At 42.1% G+C, this 17,572-nt stretch overlaps 1 protein-coding gene and 1 long non-coding RNA gene across 38 annotated transcripts in view; one reads left to right on the forward strand and one right to left on the reverse strand.

Moving 5' to 3' along the window:
- The window catches only part of CREM (cAMP responsive element modulator), an 85,777-nt gene extending 80,257 nt beyond the window's left edge, over positions 1-5,520 (forward strand). For 27 of the 35 annotated variants that reach the window (XM_017848402.1, XM_017848406.1, XM_017848414.1 and 24 more), the window contains one exon: positions 4,208-5,520. In XM_017848402.1, the coding sequence (XP_017703891.1) occupies positions 4,208-4,352 (145 nt within the window). In that variant the 3' untranslated portion in view covers positions 4,353-5,520. Of the gene's footprint in view, positions 1-3,799 lie in introns of all 35 variants that reach the window. The other 8 variants (XM_017848405.1, XM_017848408.1, XM_017848415.1 and 5 more) reach the window with 1 other exon arrangement.
- Positions 5,521-12,246: 6,726 nt separating this feature from the next.
- LOC108512880 (uncharacterized) overlaps positions 12,247-17,572 on the reverse strand; it is a 119,771-nt gene continuing 114,445 nt past the window's right edge. The window contains exon 6 of one of the 3 annotated variants that reach the window (XR_001880729.1): positions 12,247-12,496. This is a non-coding gene — a long non-coding RNA (uncharacterized LOC108512880). The remainder of the gene's footprint in view (positions 12,497-17,572) is intronic. The other 2 variants (XR_001880728.1, XR_001880730.1) reach the window with 2 other exon arrangements.

The raw sequence follows: 17,572 nt of genomic DNA on the forward strand, positions 1-17,572 counted from the left end.
AATAATATATTAATAAATAATAAAAATAAATTCCAGTTTTCAGCCAGGCGTAGTGGCTCACGCCTGTAATCCCAGCACTTTGGGAGGCTGATGCGGGCAGATCACAAGGTCAAGAGATTGAGACCATCCTGGTCAACATGGTGAAACCCCGTGTCTACTAAAAATACAAAAATTAGCTGGGTGTGGTAGTGTACGCCTGTAATCCCAGCTACTTGGGAGGCTGAGGCAGGAGAATCACTTGAACCCGGAAGGCAGAGCTTGCAGTGAGCCAAGATCGGGCCACTGGACAGCAGCCTGGGTGACAGAGTGAGACTCAGTCTTAAAAAGAAAAAGATTACAGTTTTCATAAGCTGTTTCTCCCAAGTTACATGCCATGTGGCATTTCATGTAGGTTTGTGCTCTGTGTGTGTTATTAGTTTGTCTTCTAGTCAGAATTCCTGGCCATTAACTATTCCATCAGCAGGAATTACATCCCTATCTTGTAAGGGTAGTGTTCAAAAGATACAGTAATTTTTTAAAATAATGATTAAAGGACTTCATGAGAAACAAAGAGCTATTTTGTATTTAGTATTTGCTTTGTGAAGTAGGTGATAAGTCGAATTTTTTAGCTTCTCTGAGCAAAATAAATTGAAGTGTAAGTGAAGCATTTCTTTTTGACATTTTATACATATAGTTTCTTTTGTCTATTTTGTAACTTTTTTCTTCTATTACACTGAAATACATATTTAATATGATAAATTCTAGTCAAGTGCAAATACAAAATAACAAAAAGAATTAAAATCATCCACGGCTTTAATCACTTAGGATACCTCCTATTATAGTCTATGTACTTCTAGTCAGCTGTCATTTTCTCTCTCTTTTTCTTGCTCCATAACTGTAATTTTATTTTTTAAGCGACATATTATAAAATGCTATTTTCTAAAACTTTTTAAAAATTAATACATAAAATTTTATTTAACTTGTATATTATTTCTTGGTTTAGTTTTTATTATGGATAATGGTGCAAATTAATCTGATTTTCAAAAGGAACAGAATTGTCTTAGAGTTTCCCAGTAGTCTTGTCACCTTAGTCCTAAGTGTCAAATAATGTCCTCATTGTGTGCAGCCAGGACAGAGGCTCAGCAGTGTTATCAAGGGTCCAGGCTCCCTCTCCCGGCTGTGTCATCTTCAGCATGTATCATTCATTCTCGTGATCACAGCGTGGCTGCTGAACCTCTAGCCATTGCCTCAGACAGGAAGAAGGAAGAGCTAGAGCCAAAAACTGGGGCTAGCTGAGGTCTGGCTCAACTGCAGACGTTTCCTGGAAGACCCTCCCAGCAACTTTCACCTACATTTCATTGGCTAGAAATAGGTCTTTAGTCCCTGGCTGTATGGGATTCTGAGAAAGGTTTATTTTCGCTTTCTAAATCTCAGTTTCAGAGCAAGACAAGAGAAAAGCAGATGATACCTGGCTGTTAGGTTGCTCATTATCTGTTTAGCAGGTTTTAAGTGCTTTATTCTACTGTGTCTTTAATGCTTACATGAGAGTAGGTGATTATTATGCCCAGTTTACGGATGAGGACCAGAAGTTCAGAGATGTTAAAGAATAAGTTGGTCAAGATCACATGGCCCAAACTGGGCAGAACCAGGGCAACCAGGCAGTCTTTATTCCAGAGCCTGTCCTCTATCCCAGCATCGGGCACCCCGAAAATACCCCATGATAACCTGCAGATTTCACTTCCTGGGAAAGTGTATAGGCTTTAGTCGTTCACAGATAGATCTCTTACATATTCTCTTTTTATTCTTTGGTTGGTATCTATATTCGATATTTCATTATATCGCATTTCTGCCAATCCAGCAACAGTTTTTATTTCTCTCCAGCCTTGTCAGAGTTTCTTTCTTGCCTTGCATTTCGTCTCCATGCTGAGAATATGCTCAGATACATGCAAGCCTGAAAACTGAGCTCACTATTAATAGAAGAAACAGGTGTTTTCCATGGCTGAGGAGTACTTAGGAATGTACCATCTACTGATATGATCAGGGAAAGCTTTGTGCCTGGAACATTTTGACTCTAGTAATATGTGTGTCTGTGCGTGCACACACACACATGCACACTCAAATGTAAAATATGAAGTATGAATATTTATAATAGCTTGGTAAATAAAATGTTTAAACACCCACAACACTACTATTAGGTCTTTAAATTTTTCATTTAATGGTAAGCCTGTTTTGTAAAATGACTATCTTCCTTCTAGGTCTAGAATTTAATATAATTTACTCATGAAAACCTTGGTATTCATAAATGAATTTCAGTTCCTTTGTGGAAAAGAGTTGAATTATGTTCCCAAAGTGGCAAATGTGTGTTTGGATTTATTCTTAACTTTTCCAATTGCATCATTTAGATTAAATTAGTCACTATAACGTTCAATTCAATTTTACATTTTAAATTTTTTTTGTTAACCAGCTGAGAAGTCTGAGAACTTTGTTCGTTCACAGGGTGAGTTCATTGTTCCTGGCTAGGAAGCAGGGGTTGATCTTTTCCTGCAGTTCGTTTGGATTGAAGGTTCTTTGCTGACTCTTGCTTCCACAGTGAAAACACAGATATCCAGTCAGTGAGAGTCAGCTATCTTAAAAAAAAAAAAAAAAAAATCACGTATACGTCACCTGTGGTTCAGGATGCTAATTGGCATTATGGAAACTGGCGTTTAGACATTCAACACTGCTTTTGTTAACCTATTTGAATGATAATATATGTTTCAGTATAGGCTTTTTTGACATGAAGGGTGATCTACCTCAAAGGCAGTTATTCTGGAATTGAATCCTCCAAAATGAGGCCAATCCAAGGGTATCTTCTACAGAGGAGTTAAGGGAAGTGGTTGCCATCCCTCCCACCCTGAAAAAAAGAAAAAGAGAAAATGTTGGCTCTACTTATTGTTTTGGTGGGGTTATATATGAAAATGACTAACTCAACTCATCTGTTTGTGTTGTTGCTTTGGCTACTGGTCTGTTCCTTCATTTTGGGCTTATTAGTGCTTTAAAATTCAACATATTGGATATTAAATGCATGTAATTAGGAAACAGTCTTGAAATATGCCCGGAGTTACTCAGTAGCTTCTTTTTTATAATTTTAATTGTGGTGGTCTCACATTTGTGGGTTTAAATTGTCTGAGTTATTGAGTGTTGTACTTTGTAGCCCCCCTCTAATTTTCAGAAGCACTGTCCATTTCATTTCGGTTTATAAAAATGCACATCTTTTGTTTATTGTTATGATTTATCCATGTTGTGTTTTCTAGCTAATAAACTGTGTCTTGCAGTCACAATTGATCTTGTTTTCCTGAGATTTAGTTTTGAAGACTAAAAATTTCCAGTGTTGATATTTAAGGTTTTTGAAGATTAATTCTTATAATCATTTTTGATCACATAAAATTAACTCATTATGTTGGAGTATGTGCCTTTTGAGAGACAAAAAAATTAAGAGAATTGAAAGGATCTATAAATGTTTTTGTAGAAATTCCACTTGGGAATGTGGTCCTATTATAGTTTACTGAAAACAGTTCTGGTCATTGTTACCAGTGGAATGTGTGCCCTAAGAAAACACCATTTGTGATGAATGCTGGGCAAACTGTGTTCTCAAGTCATTCCTGTTGTCTGATGGTTACCTTACAAAAAGCATGTGCTTGGTTATGTTTGTTATGTGGCTTTGTACAGTCCTTACCTAGGATCGATTGGCTGTTGAGTTCGGGGGGCAGAAGTGCACTGACCCACTGTGGATTGTGTTGGAAGGCTGTTCCTGTAGTCATTTGCCTTGTGTTGGTTCCAGGGAAGCTGCCCGGGAGTGTCGCAGGAAGAAGAAAGAATATGTCAAATGTCTTGAAAATCGTGTGGCTGTGCTTGAAAACCAAAACAAGACTCTCATTGAGGAACTCAAGGCCCTCAAAGATCTTTATTGCCATAAAGTAGAGTAACTGTCTTTGACTTGGACCTTGTTTACTGTGAACTCTAATCAAGGCAGGAGATGCAGCAGTCCTACTTATTGCCATGTGGACTTGTGGAAAGGACACGTGTGACCCTTAAGAATCCAGTTCGGATTAGTGTTTGAAATTGAATTGGGAATGTTGTTCCAGGATGTGGAATGCAGCTGTGATCACACTTACCGAGCTTACTTTGACCTGTTTGTCAATAGCATGCAAAAAATGCTTTGTTTGCCCTTTGCTTCTGCTTTTTTCAGGGAAGCTGCCAAAGAATGTCGACGTCGAAAGAAAGAATATGTAAAATGTCTGGAGAGCCGAGTTGCAGTGCTGGAAGTCCAGAACAAGAAGCTTATAGAGGAACTTGAAACCTTGAAAGACATTTGTTCTCCCAAAACAGATTAGTAGAAATATTTAACTATGAACTGAAGACAGCATGTATAGTTGCTTTTGAAGGAATACAGTATATAGCTGGCAAGAATGGTGGCTTCTTTTCTTTGTATCATTCATCTTCTTTAATCTCTTAACATTCCTAAAATGCCTCACTGTACATAGTTAAGTCATAGCTATAACTTCAAATTTTTTAAAAGAGACAAACTAAAAAATGTATGTAACAGATTCTTAAAATGCAATATTTGTAAGGCTTGTTCCAATGCCACATACTTGCAGCTCCCATTCTCTGTGTCATCAGTAGTGTCCTATGCAATAAAATTATTTGCAGGTCTTTAAATCATTTTAGGAAAGGATGATCAAAAATAATGCATCCAGCAGTACAATTAAAGTAAACCACAAAAAAAATACCTCAGGAAAGAATAGAAAGAAAGTCTATCTAATGACATGCCTATATGAGAATAGCCTAGATATGAATATATGGCATTTGCAGATTTTATATTAGTTGCTTTGTTAAAAAAAAAAAAAGAAAAAAAAGAAAAAAAAGATTGTATTGCTGTCCTTGAATGCCATAGTCAAAGGGAGTTTTTAATAGAACCATGTTGGTTGCACTTTGTAGTGTTTGGTGCTCATTTAAGTATCTGAACATTTACTACAGTTTTTAACTGTATTGTGTAACATAAAAGATCTTGCAGAAGTTCTTAGTGTCGGTTTAATATTAACTAATGAAAGTGATGACATATTTTTTCTATCTGGAATGAGCCTGTTGGAATCGCATTGCATACCGTCCGGGTACAAGTCAGTTTCTACACTGGGTGCTGATCCTTGCACGCACCCTTTCTACCATCTCATGGTGGGGATGGCCGCAGGTTGTGCACCCAAAAGAAAAGAATGGCCGTTAGCGGCCTTCGTGATGGCCTGAGACTATCTGTAGGTGGTCTGGAGCTGTCTGACTGGTGGCCCCCTATTTTGCCATTTAGCGAACAACCGCAGAAATTTTAAAAACAAAAGCATCCCAAGATTTTTTCATTTCAAAAAGCCTCAAAGTCCACATTAGATCAGATATCCTGCTGTCAGCACACTCAGCTGAGGTTCATTACAATCAAAGCCGTGGTGTGATCTACGTTTCATCTTGTTTTAATAATAAAAAGCTTCAGGAAACAAGCCCAAAGCCCTCACCACAGGATGCTGTGTCCCCTCTCATTCCCTGACATTTCTTGATTGTCTGCTGCGTGCTGGACTCTGCTGTGTTTCCTACTGTGACTTCTGCTTTAAGGATGTCCCTGCCCCACCCCGCAGTTTCAAGAGTAGATCTGGTCAGTGTGGTGGGAGATAGAAAATTGGGAGCTGGTTTGTGGAGCATCCAGCTGCTGCTTCTCCTGTACCATTGGAATTCTTTCCCTTATCTGTCACTCCCAGCAAGTATGGCATGTCATTGTTGGCTTTCTTTAAAAATATGTATTCTCCCTTCAGAGTCGGAGCTCTGAATTTTCTTTTCTTTTTTTTTAAGACAGAGTCTTGCTTTGTCGCCCAGGCTGGAGTGCAGTGGCGTGATCTCAACTCACCACAGCTTCCACCTCCCGGATTCAAACAATTCTCCTGCCTCAGCCTCCCAAGTAGCTGAGATTACAGGCATGTGCCACTACACCCAGCTAATTTTTCTATTTTTAGTAGAGATGAGATTTCACCACGTTGGCCAGGCTGGGCTCAAACTCCTGGCCTCAAGTGATCCACCTGCCTTGGCCTCCCAAAGTGCTGGGATTACAGATGTGAGCCACTGCACCCGGCCTGAATTTCTTTTATCTCAATTTTTGTCTTCTCTTCTACAGAGAAGATGAGGAAAGAAGACAAGGAAGAAAAAGGAAAGGAAAACTCCAGGTTTCAGATGCAGGACAGTAGGGCCTTGCACTCACTGATCTGCCCAGTCAGTCGCTGTACATCAACGGTGTGGCTGGGGTGGATGGACACACAGAGGGGACACGAGGATCAGCAGGCAAGATGTACAAAGTTGGAGATGATGCATGCTACATGTTAGAATTCTAGAAAGATGCAGCTGGGGGTTAAATAGGAGACTTCATGTGGTAAGTGGATTTTGAACTGGGCCTTGAAGTGATTGACAGTGCTGGGGCATGGGGTGGGTATTTGGGGAATACAGACCACACACACTGCTCCAAGGAGCTTGGGTCTGGAGGATGACGGAGGCCAAGTTCTCACCCAAGAGTTAGTTTCATTTGAAAATTGGGGAAGACAGACTGAATGTGTGCGCGTGCATGTGTGTACTCTAGTCTGTAAAAGAGGTTATATTATTTCAGAGGAAAGGGACTCTATCCAATTTCTTGGGACCACCAGCAACAGAAGTCCCCCTTCCCAAACCCAGTGGTTTAAACAATAAGGAAATATACTACCTTGCAAAACAAGAAGTCCAGTGGTAAGAAATTCCAGGCTTGCTAATTTAGTGACAACAATGTCATCACGACCAGACCCTCCCTCCTCATTTTTTTCCCTCTACCTGCTGGTTCCCCTGACCTAATATTGCTGCCACAGTCCCAGGCATCAGAAATGGGAAAGACAACACCCTTTTTGGAGGGTACTTTTTTTTGTTTTTTGTTTTTTGTTGTTGTTGTTTTCTTGAGACTGAGTCTCACTCTGTCGCCCAGGCTGGAGTACAATGGTGTGATGTTGGCTCACTGCAACCTCCACCTCCCAGCCCAAAGACTGGGCTGAAAGGCACTGGGTTGCTCATGAGGATCCCACCCCTAGGGTTGGGGAGCTTCCAGGCTCTGGGGAAGCATATGGCCATCAATGTCAAATAAAACTGGGCTTCTGGAAGAATGGCGTGTAGACACGGGACGTCTGGCGCTGGGACTGAGTGAGCGCTTACCCTGTTCAAGAAGTGAGGAACAGCTTGTGAGAGGCTGGGGCTTGAGCCACGCTCCCAGACATGCACGGGAACTCTTATTCTTGTTCATGAAATGTATCCCTGAAACCAAGCTTCTGCTACCAAAATAGCACCATTTGACAGCAGTGCTTTCAGCCTTACAGCAGACACTGCCTACAACCTCTCCCTCAACAGAACCAGCAGTAGGGGAAGCTTTGCAGGGGGAAACGTTGCACATCTCACACACCCGTGCGTGCAGGATCCACAGCGCTCCGCACACCCGTGCATGCGGGATCCAGAGTTCTCACTGTGTGTGTCTTTCTTTGAATCCTAAAAGTTTCAGAATCCGGACTGCTGGGTATAGAAATTACTGCTCCAGGTTTAGGGGACTGCCTACCTTCTCTGTCCTGTCTAACTAGGTACTTCATAATGCTAAGTCATGTGAGATGGGAACATTAAGGAAATGAACTCCTGCTAGTATTTAAACGTGTGTGACCATGAGGCATGCCTGAAACTGAGAACATGGACATCAGCAACATACTGTGCATGAATGGCGGCTGTTTCGGTGCCAGGTGCCTCATTCCTTGTTCAACCACACTTCTCAGTTTTCTTCATATATGTTTATGTCCAAAACATGCTGTTTCCCATGTGCCTAACAGTACAACTTTAAAAAATATGATTTGTGAAACCAACTTGATTGTTCTAGTCTACACCAAAAATAATTAGCTTGCTTTGACGTGTGAGGCAGGCATAGCTGTTACCAGTTGGCTGGCCATAATGCAATGACTGTCCTATGGTGGTATACCGTGGTTCTCAGAAGCTCAGATGTGTCAGGCTGGAGTGCAGTGGTGTGATCTTGGCTCACTGCAATCTGTGCCCCCTGGGTTCAAGTGATTCTCCTGCCTCAGCCTCCCAAGTAGCTGGGATTACAGGTGTGCGCCACCATGCCCATCTAATTTTTGTATTTTTAGTAGAAACAGGGTTTTGCCATGTTGGCCAGGCTGGTCTGGAACTCCTGACCTCAGATGATCCACCCGCCTCGGCCTCCCAAAGTGCTGGGATTACAGGCGTGAGCAACCGTGCCTGGCCATGCTTCATCTTTTCTAAGATCATCTTAAAGACATAGACTTGATTCTGAACTACTCAAGCATGGTATATTTTAATCTTTATGGTTTGTGGGAAGGTTTTTCTATATAAATCCATTTTCTTGGCTGGGCATGGTGGCTCACGCCTATAATCCCAGCACCTTAGGAGACTGGGGCAGGAGGATTGCCTGAAGCTAGGAATTAAAGACCAGCCTGGACAACATGGTGGGACTCTGTCTCCACAAAAAACAAACAAACAAAACATTAAGCAAATTAGTCGGGCATGGTGGTGTCCACCTATAGTCCCAGCTACGATATATACATGATTTATTGATCATGTTGCCTGTATCCTTAAATTGTCCCATCTTCAGGGCTATGTGATGCAGTTTCCAGAAAGCGACACGGGAGTCAGCATGTTCATTCACTCCTTCAAGTCAACAAGTGAGGCTGCCTTTGTAAGAAGTCCAGAAGGAGAGAGGGCAGCTTTGGGACCTAGGGCTGTGGCAACCCTCACACCAGCACCGTCCTGGGCTTGCTTTCTTCCAGCTATGTATGTAGCTCCACGGATGCTACAGCCATGCAGTCATGGCAGTCAAGAATAACAGCTACTGTGTACAGAGTGCTCACTCTGTGCCTAGGGGCTTCCACATTTTATTCTCCTAACAACTCTCATTTTGCAGATGAAGCAAGGTTGGAGAAGTTCAGTAGCTTGCCAAAGGTCACATGGCTCAGGACCAAGCGCAGAACCAGGACAGGGAGCCTCTGTCCTGGCGGCTCTCACCCAGTCTGGACCCAAAGGCAGGAAAGTGATAAGAAACACTTGCTGGCAATGACTCAAGCAGGTGGTGGCTGCAGAGAGAGCTCTGTGGCTCTGAGTGGCTATGTGTGGGAACACCCAGACCTTCCTGTTCAAATGCACAAAAGCACATTTTCACTTCTCTCTGGTTTTTCAAATCCCTGATGCTGATCAGGAAAAAAATGACTTTACAGTTTAAGGACTAAGGACTAGCTAGCTGTTGGAACATCAAAGTCACAGTTATGCTTATTGAAATAGAATCTTACAGCTAAAAGAGGTCTTGCCGGTGTAATTTTTTTATTTTTATTTATTTATTTTTTTGAGACAGGGTCTCACACTCTGTCACCCAGGCTGAAGTGCAGTGGTACGATCTTGGCTCACTGGAACCTCTGCCTCCCAGGCTCAAGCGATTCTCCCACCTCAGCCTCCCAAGGAACTAGAACTACAGGCACAAGCCACTACGCTTGGCTAAATTTTGTGTTTTTTGTAGAGACGGGGTTTCGCCATGTTGCCCAGGCTGTTCTTTAATTCCTAGGCTCAAGTAATCCACCTGCCTCGGCCTCCCAAAGTGCTGGGGTTACAAGCATGAATCACTGAGCCTGACCAACAGGTGTAATTTACTCCTTTCATTTTATAGACAAGAAAACCAAATTTCAGGCTGATTTACTTAAATATTGCCAGCTATTGACAATAGACTAGAAATACTCAGATCTCTGAACTAGTGTGATAATCTTTGGATTTTCAGCCAGCTTTTGTGCAGCATAGCTTTCTGAGGAAGGATATGTCCCTGCAGTTCGAACGGACGGAAGCTGGAAGGAAAAACCCCATCATTTACTATGCAAAAGTCCAGCTGGTCTCTGTGACAGCTGGAGGACACAGGGACTCTGCCAGATCTATCTCAGCCACCTCACTTTATGAAGGATGCTTGACCTGTGGTTCAGTCATTTTCTAGGACAAATGGCTGTTAACAAGGTATGTGAGAGCTCTTGCTTTCAACGTTCATGGAGCTCTCAGAAGTGCTGACTTACATCAGACCAGTGTCAGGCTTGACTTAGGAACGAACTTTTAAATTCTTACCTTTTAAAACACAGTTCACGATTGATACACTCTTTTTTTTTTATTTTATTTATTTATTTCTTTCTTTCTTTTTTTTTTTTTTGAGACAGAGTCTCACTGTCGCCCAAGCTGGAGTGCAGTAGTGCAATCTCGGCTCACTGCAACCTCCGCCTCTCGCGTTCAAGTGATCCTCCTGCCTCAGCCTCATGAGTAGCTGGAACTACAGGCGCACACTACCACACCCAGCTAATTTTTGTATTTTTAGTAGAGATGGGGTTTCACTGTATTGCCCAGGCTGGTCTCGAACTCCTGACCTCAGGTGATCCACCCGCCTTGGCCTCCCAGAGTGCTGGGATTACAGACATGAGCCACCGTGCCCAGCCACTACTGATGGACTTTTGAGGAGGTAAGAAGCCCAAATAAGGAGGCTGTGGATGAAAGTGGGCTGTCCCGGGAGAGGATAGCATGAGTGTGCCCGTCTATGTCTTCTGTTTTGTGTTCCATACCTCTGGAATTTTCATTCAGTAGGTCTGGGTATTTGTATTTTTAACCAGTTCCTTGCATGTTTGTTTGTTTGTTTGTTTTTGAGACAGGGTCTTGCTCTGTTGCCAAGGCTGGAGTGCAGTGACACAATCACAGATCACCTCAGCCTCCACCTCCTGGGCTGAAGCAATCCTCCTGCCTCAGCCCCCGGAATAGCTGGGACCACAGGCATGTGCCACCACCACGCCAGGCTCAAGTTCCTGGCATGTTTCTGAAGCACTCTAGTGTTGGAGGACACTGAACTGTATGATCTAGGGTTGGGCCTAATTTTCCTTTAAGCTATGTGTGCTCTTACCCAGCATTTATCCAGCACAAAGACTGTTTAATGTCACAGCCACAGCGCCACCTAGTGTATGTGTGACTTCCAAGCGACTTATTTTCTTGGAAATAGTCCATGAACATTTCAAAACTCAACGGGTGGTATTTCGTTCCTGCAAGGGACTCTCCAAGTGTATGCCAAGCCCTATGGGGGCAAGGGAGTAAGGGCAGTTTTTTCTGATCTGATTTGGTAAATTATATTCAGAGTAACTCTGGGGAGTCTTGGGTTAACTGTGGGGAAGGGAAAATAATTTGACAAGGTTTGGGAATCTAACTTAAACTAAAGATTCTTCTCTAAGAGTACACAGTTACTTGCAAATAGACTGAATTATTTGACATAAGAACTGTAGACATTACTTCCAGGCCACATAGTTTTAGCAAGTAAGTGACTTTAAAATGAATCCATCTTTTCTCAGTAAAATTACCAGTTTTGCTTTAACTGCATATGATGGTTACTTTAGGTGGTTAGAACGTAGTGGAAATGAGGCCAGGCGCGGTGGCTCACACCTATAATCCCAGCACTTTGGGAGGCTGAGCCGGGTGGATCACTTGAGGTTAGGAGTTCAAGACCAGCCTGGCCAACATGAAAACCCCATCTCTAATAAAAATACAAAAATTAGCTGGGTGTGTTGGCACGTGCTTGTAGTTCCAGCTACTGGAGAAGCTGAAGCAGAACAATCACTTGCAGTGAGCGGAGATCGTGCCACTGCACTCCAGCCTGGGTGACAGTATGAGGCTCTGTCTCAAAAAAAAAAAAAAAAAAGACATAGTGGAAAAGAGTCAAAGTGTTTTACGTATCACTCAGACATGGCTGTGGGTGGCATTTTAGTTTTTATCGTAACCTGTGATCACAGTGTTGGCCTCATGGGAATTGGATGAGCATAACCATATCACTAGAAGTTTTTGACAGTTCTTGGAAAGTAAGTATCATTGACTGTGGGAGAGCGGTGATATTTTCATACTCTAAAAAGTATACATATCCTGTTGCTTAGTAATGCCGAGATCAGCATCTGTTTTGTTATTGTAGCTTGAAATATCATGAAAATGTAATCGGAGGTGAAGGTACTGATGGCATTTAGCAATTGCTTAGAGGTTAGATTAGTCACATGGTAATGATTATTAGATTAGATGCCTTTGAACAGTTTCTATTCAGAGACTTTTGATACAATATATGATATTATGAATAAGATAATGTTAAAAAGTCCAAATTTTAGAACATTAATCCATCTCAATATTAATTTAAAATAAATACACATACATGCATACTTCTTTGGTCAGCCAGAATTTTTTTTTTTATTAGCCTTTTCCTCACATAACCAGCCAGTGTTAAAATAGATTTGATGTCATGAAGGTTGCAGCTTTTAGGCAGTATAATTTCTTTTCCTGGCATGCATAGTTCTGTATTATGTACATGGTTTCATTCATCCTTTTATCCAGATGTCTGAATTGATGTGACCCACCTGGATTTTATTGGAGTTTAGACCTAGAAGGGTAGAAGACAAATCTACTTTATCAAGGGTATAACATGCCTAACCTATTAGTCTTTCTAGTCAAGTAACCTGACTTAACATCATTAAATGCTGGGTTGCTGTTGCTCCAGGAATACAGGATTGTGGCAGTTTGGCGGGCAGGGAGGGGAAGTTGGAGTACGAGCAGAAGATTTCCTACAGGGAACATCCCATGTAACAACAGAGAAAGAAGACTGGGTTGCTGGAGGGGCTTAGCAGAAAATCTGCGGGGACTCTTCCACAGCTGGTATAGACTTCACCCACCAAAGGACATTGAGATTAGCTGTGGTTTCTTAGGGATTTTCACTACAATCAATTACTTGAATTCTTCTAGAGCATTTAGTATCCCAGCCACCCCTGTTTCATGATTTTGATTTTTAAAATGAGTCAGATAGTGATTACCTATGTTCTTAAAAATCCATCCTGGATAAAAAGAACTACAGAAACAAAACAAGAAAGCCCAAAGCTACAGGCGCTGTGAAGAGCAGAATGAACAGTGGGTGTGGGCTTGGCTCGAGGAACCATGGCTGACAGCCACCAGACCTGGGTTCTGGTCCTAGCTTTTCTGTTAAAACTCCCTGTGTCACTTTGGCAAGGTCACTTGCCCTCTGTTTGATTGGGAACCTCTGTTTTCTCCACATTGACCTTGACATTTGTGACACTGTGATGAAATTCACAGTGAAATGTTAATTTCAGAGAAGAGTTCATCAGATCTTATTTTTTCCTTCATCCCTGTGAACACAGCTTCTAGATTCTTAGTACTCAGGTCATGAACCCATAAAATTGTCTTTCAGAATGTCTTCAACATCAATATTTTTAATAATCCATTCTGAGGATTGCCCAGCATTTAAGAGAAAAAAGGTCTTAGGCTGAAACTAGCCTGTGATGAAGGCAGGGACATCTACTTTGATTCTGGTAACTAGATTAAGATTTTGACACATGAAGACTTGGGCAAATTTTGTTTTACTTATGTTATTTATAAATGTGCCAAAACTATGACTGAAAATTTTCCACCACAGGAGTTTCCTCTGCCCTTCTCAACCTAACAGGGCCGCACCAAGTTAACAGAAATTATCACTGGCTTAGAAAAGGTTGTGGTTTTCAGTGTACATTAGGAGGGTTACTGTCCCATAACCCAGTTTATTATTTAAATATTCTTGAAAGAACTGAAGTAATGAAGGGAGAGGCTATATTTTCCTTAGAAGATTTTTCCATGTTATTTGAAAAGTTTTATTGACACTTATTTTTCTTAGCAGAAAAGCAATTGCTTATTAAATTGTACCCAACGATAAAATGATTTGATAGGCTCAATCATGATCGATTTGAATAAGCTGATACTTGAAAATATTTCCTTATTCCTGATGTTTGATAACTTCAAGTCCCTGAGACCCAGAACAAAGGCCTTCTTGTGAAAAGGCAGCTACATCTAGTGGTTGGTGGCATTTTCATTGGAAAATTTGGTTTATGAAAAAAATCCTTCATAGCTGTCTTTGCTGACATTCTGTGGTTGTACAGAGCATTACAACTAATGTGGTATGTATTTGTAACTTAACTGAGGTATAACTTCTACACCATAAAACTCACCCATTTTAACTGTACAATTCAATGATTTTTTAACAAATTTACCAAATTGTGTAATCATCACCACAATACAGATTTAGAACATTTCCATCACCCCAGTAAGATTATTCATTCCCATTTATAGTTAACCAATAATTTTATTTTATTTATTATTATTATTATTGTTTTTCTTTTAAAGACTAGGTCTCACTCTGTCGCCCAGGCTGGAGTGCAGTGGTGCAATCATAGCTCATTGCAGCGTCAAACTCCTGGGCTCAAGTGATCCTCCCACCTCAGCCTCCCGAGTAGCTGGGACTACAGGTGTCCGTTGCCATACCTGGCACATTTTAAATTTTAAATAAAATAATGCTCAGGCTGTTCTCAAACTCATGGCCTCAAACGATCCTCCCACCTCAGCCTCCCAAAATGCTAAGATGACGGGTGTGAGCCACTGCATCCAGCCCCTGGCCAGTATCTTGATTGTAGCCTGTGAAAGACCCTTAGAGGACCCAGTTAAGCCAGGGCCGGATTCCTGATTTACAGAAACTGTGAGATAATAAATGCTCTGTTAAGCCTCTTAAGTTTGGGGATTGTTATGCAGCAATATGGAACTAATACGTCTACTTGCCAAGCTAATCTAGCAATGTATGCAACTGAATATCCAATCTGCCAACAGCAGAGACCAGTACTGTGCCCTTCAGTGGCACTGGAGAAGAACCAGCCACTAGGTGGCAAGTCAGTGACAGGGACCCTCTTCCACCTTGGAAGGGACAGAGACAGATTGTCTGATCCTCTGGCATGGGATACCTGGTAACATCACATCAGGCCTGGGACCCACGTTACAGCAAGGGAGGTGGGGGAGTGGCCCAGGAACATAGGATCCTGTAGGGAAGCCATAGAACAGCGGACCTGATAGAGGCACGGCTGAAGTGCCCACTCCAGGGCAGGACTTTCAGGGGATGAGGTGCCATCCTCCAGGACACAGGCTGCACTTTAGAGACCTTTACGCAGTGCTCAGTGGGAAGAATGCATGGGCCTAGGGACCAGAGGCCCTGCCTGTCTCATCCCCAGGGACCAGTTGGGAAAGGAATTGGCATTTCCCATCTCTGTAAGTTTGGGTTCTGCAGGTCTAAAGGGCCTGGTCCCAGGAGGACACTTTTGCCAGGGGAGGTGCCACTGGGGCACTTAATCTCCTTGTGCCAAGGGACCTTGCAGCAGGAAGAAGAGTCACCCTCCTAGTGGCACTGACTGGCCACCATTACCAGGAGGAGGAAAGGCTTCTGCTGCAGACTGGAAGCATATGTTTGGCATCCAGGCGATCCATGTGGGCACTTCAAATGCAGTGACCCCGGCTGAGAACAGCAGATGTGCCAGCTGAGGGATGGATGAATGGGGAACAGATGTAGAGGAAAGAGACAAGGAGTGTGGACTGCAGCCTGAGGCCAGCTGTGGTGGGAAGGGCTGTGGTTTGTCCTATTAACCTTCCTCTTCTAAATTCTCCCATAGGCCAGGTGTGGTGGTATACACCTGTAGTCCCAGCTACTTGGGAGGCTGAGGCAGGAGGATCCCTTGAGGCCAGGAGTTGGAGGTTGCAGTGAGCTATGATGGCACCATTGCATTCCAGCCTGGGTGACAAAGTGGGATCCTATCTCTAAAAAAAGAAAAAGAAAAAAACATCCCCAGGAGGAGGCTCCCCCACACTCCCCAGAACCTCCAAGGAGCTGCTCTCTTAACCCTCTTAATGTATGTGACTGAGCAGCTGGCGGGCAGGGGTGGCTGTGGGGAAGACTGGGACATCCCCCGCTCCCCTGCCATAAAGGATCTTGCCCTTAGCTGCTGGGAGTGCTGTCAGCCCACAGCTTTCAACTCAGTCCCTTTGGGTGCTGCCTCAACCGATGCTCACAGGTCTGTATCCAGCAACGGACCCAGGTGGCCCCACCAGACAACACCTAGGGTCGATCTCGCTCCTGAGCTCCCTGTGGGGTCAGATGAGGTGGTCATTTGACCAGCACGGGAGCTGTTTCTCCCTCCACCCACTCTTGGACTCTTGCCTTCCCAAGAGCATCCACAACCCCTGTGTGCATGCCAAGTCCATCTCAGAGCCCACTCTCTGGCAGCAACCTTGTGCTGATCAGTGACAAAACTTAGACAAGCTGGGCCATTTTTCTAGAAAATCATAAATTTCTAAGCCAACTCAAGGGAAAAGAGAAACCGTGAACAGTATAAGCATTCACAAAAATTAATTATGCAAAATAACACCAGGGTCATTCAGCTTTACAAGCAAGTGCTATCAGATTTCAAGGTATGGATTCCTGTCCTAGAAAAAAAACAGTTACAGAAAATAGTAAAAGAAACCTAACTTATTTTATGAGATTTGTAAAACATTTGTAGTAAAATTGGGAAAGTCCAGTATAAAAGAAAATGTATATGCTAATCTAATTGATAAACTAATATACAAAAGATCTAAATAAAGTGTTAGTAAACTAAACCCAGATATATATTTAAAATATTACAGTATTATCAAGTAGGGTTTATCCTAGGGATACACATTAACAGATTAACATTCAAAAAGAGAAAGAAAACATATTTCACTAGATGCAGAAAATCATTAGCTATGGTTCAACACCCTTTCTTGTTGTCAAAACATTTATAAGACAAACTTCTTGGCAAACCAAGAATAGATGGTGATATGGTTTGACTGTCTCCCCACCTGAGTCTCAGCTTGCATTGTAATCCCCATAATCCCCACATGTCGAGGGAAGGACTTGGTGGGACATGATTGAATCATGGAAGTGGTCTTCCCCATGCTGTTCTCATGATAGTGAGGAGTTCTCACGAGAGCTGATGGTTTTGTGTTTGACAATTCCTCCTTCACACACGCCCTTCCCTGCTGCCTTGTGAAGAAGGTGCTTGCTTCCTTTTTGCCTTCCGCCATGATTGTAAATTTCCTCAGGCCTCCCCAGCAATGTGGAACCCAGCCATGAGTTAATTAAACCTCTTCCATTTATAAATTACTCAGTCTCAGGTATTTCTTTATAGCAGTGTGAGAACAGACTAATACAGATAGGAACTCCCAAAACTTGACAGTGTACAACCAGCTTTCTTATTAGTGTAGTTAGAAGCATGATTCAATATTGTAATGAAGTGCCTAGTTAGTGCAACAAGATAAGAAAAACAAAACAAAAAGAACAAGTGGTCATTATTTACAGATTAAAATGTCCATATACAAAGTTCAGAAGAATCTGCAGACAAAAGGTTAGAAAGCAAAATAAAATTCAGTAAGTTTGCTAAATAAAAGATAAATGTGTAAATTAAAATTTAATAGTATTCCTATATACCTACAAAAAACAAGTAGAAATTGAATAGTAAAAAATCATGTTCATAACAGCAAAACATATACACAGCACCTAGGAATAAACATAACAAAGGCTATGCAACAATTTTACAGGAAAAATTGTAAATCTTTACTAAAGGACACAAAAGAAGGCCTA

Source organism: Rhinopithecus bieti, unplaced genomic scaffold, assembly GCF_001698545.2.
Source record: "Rhinopithecus bieti isolate Rb0 unplaced genomic scaffold, ASM169854v2 scaffold_30965, whole genome shotgun sequence".
Lineage (NCBI taxonomy): Eukaryota > Metazoa > Chordata > Mammalia > Primates > Cercopithecidae > Rhinopithecus > Rhinopithecus bieti.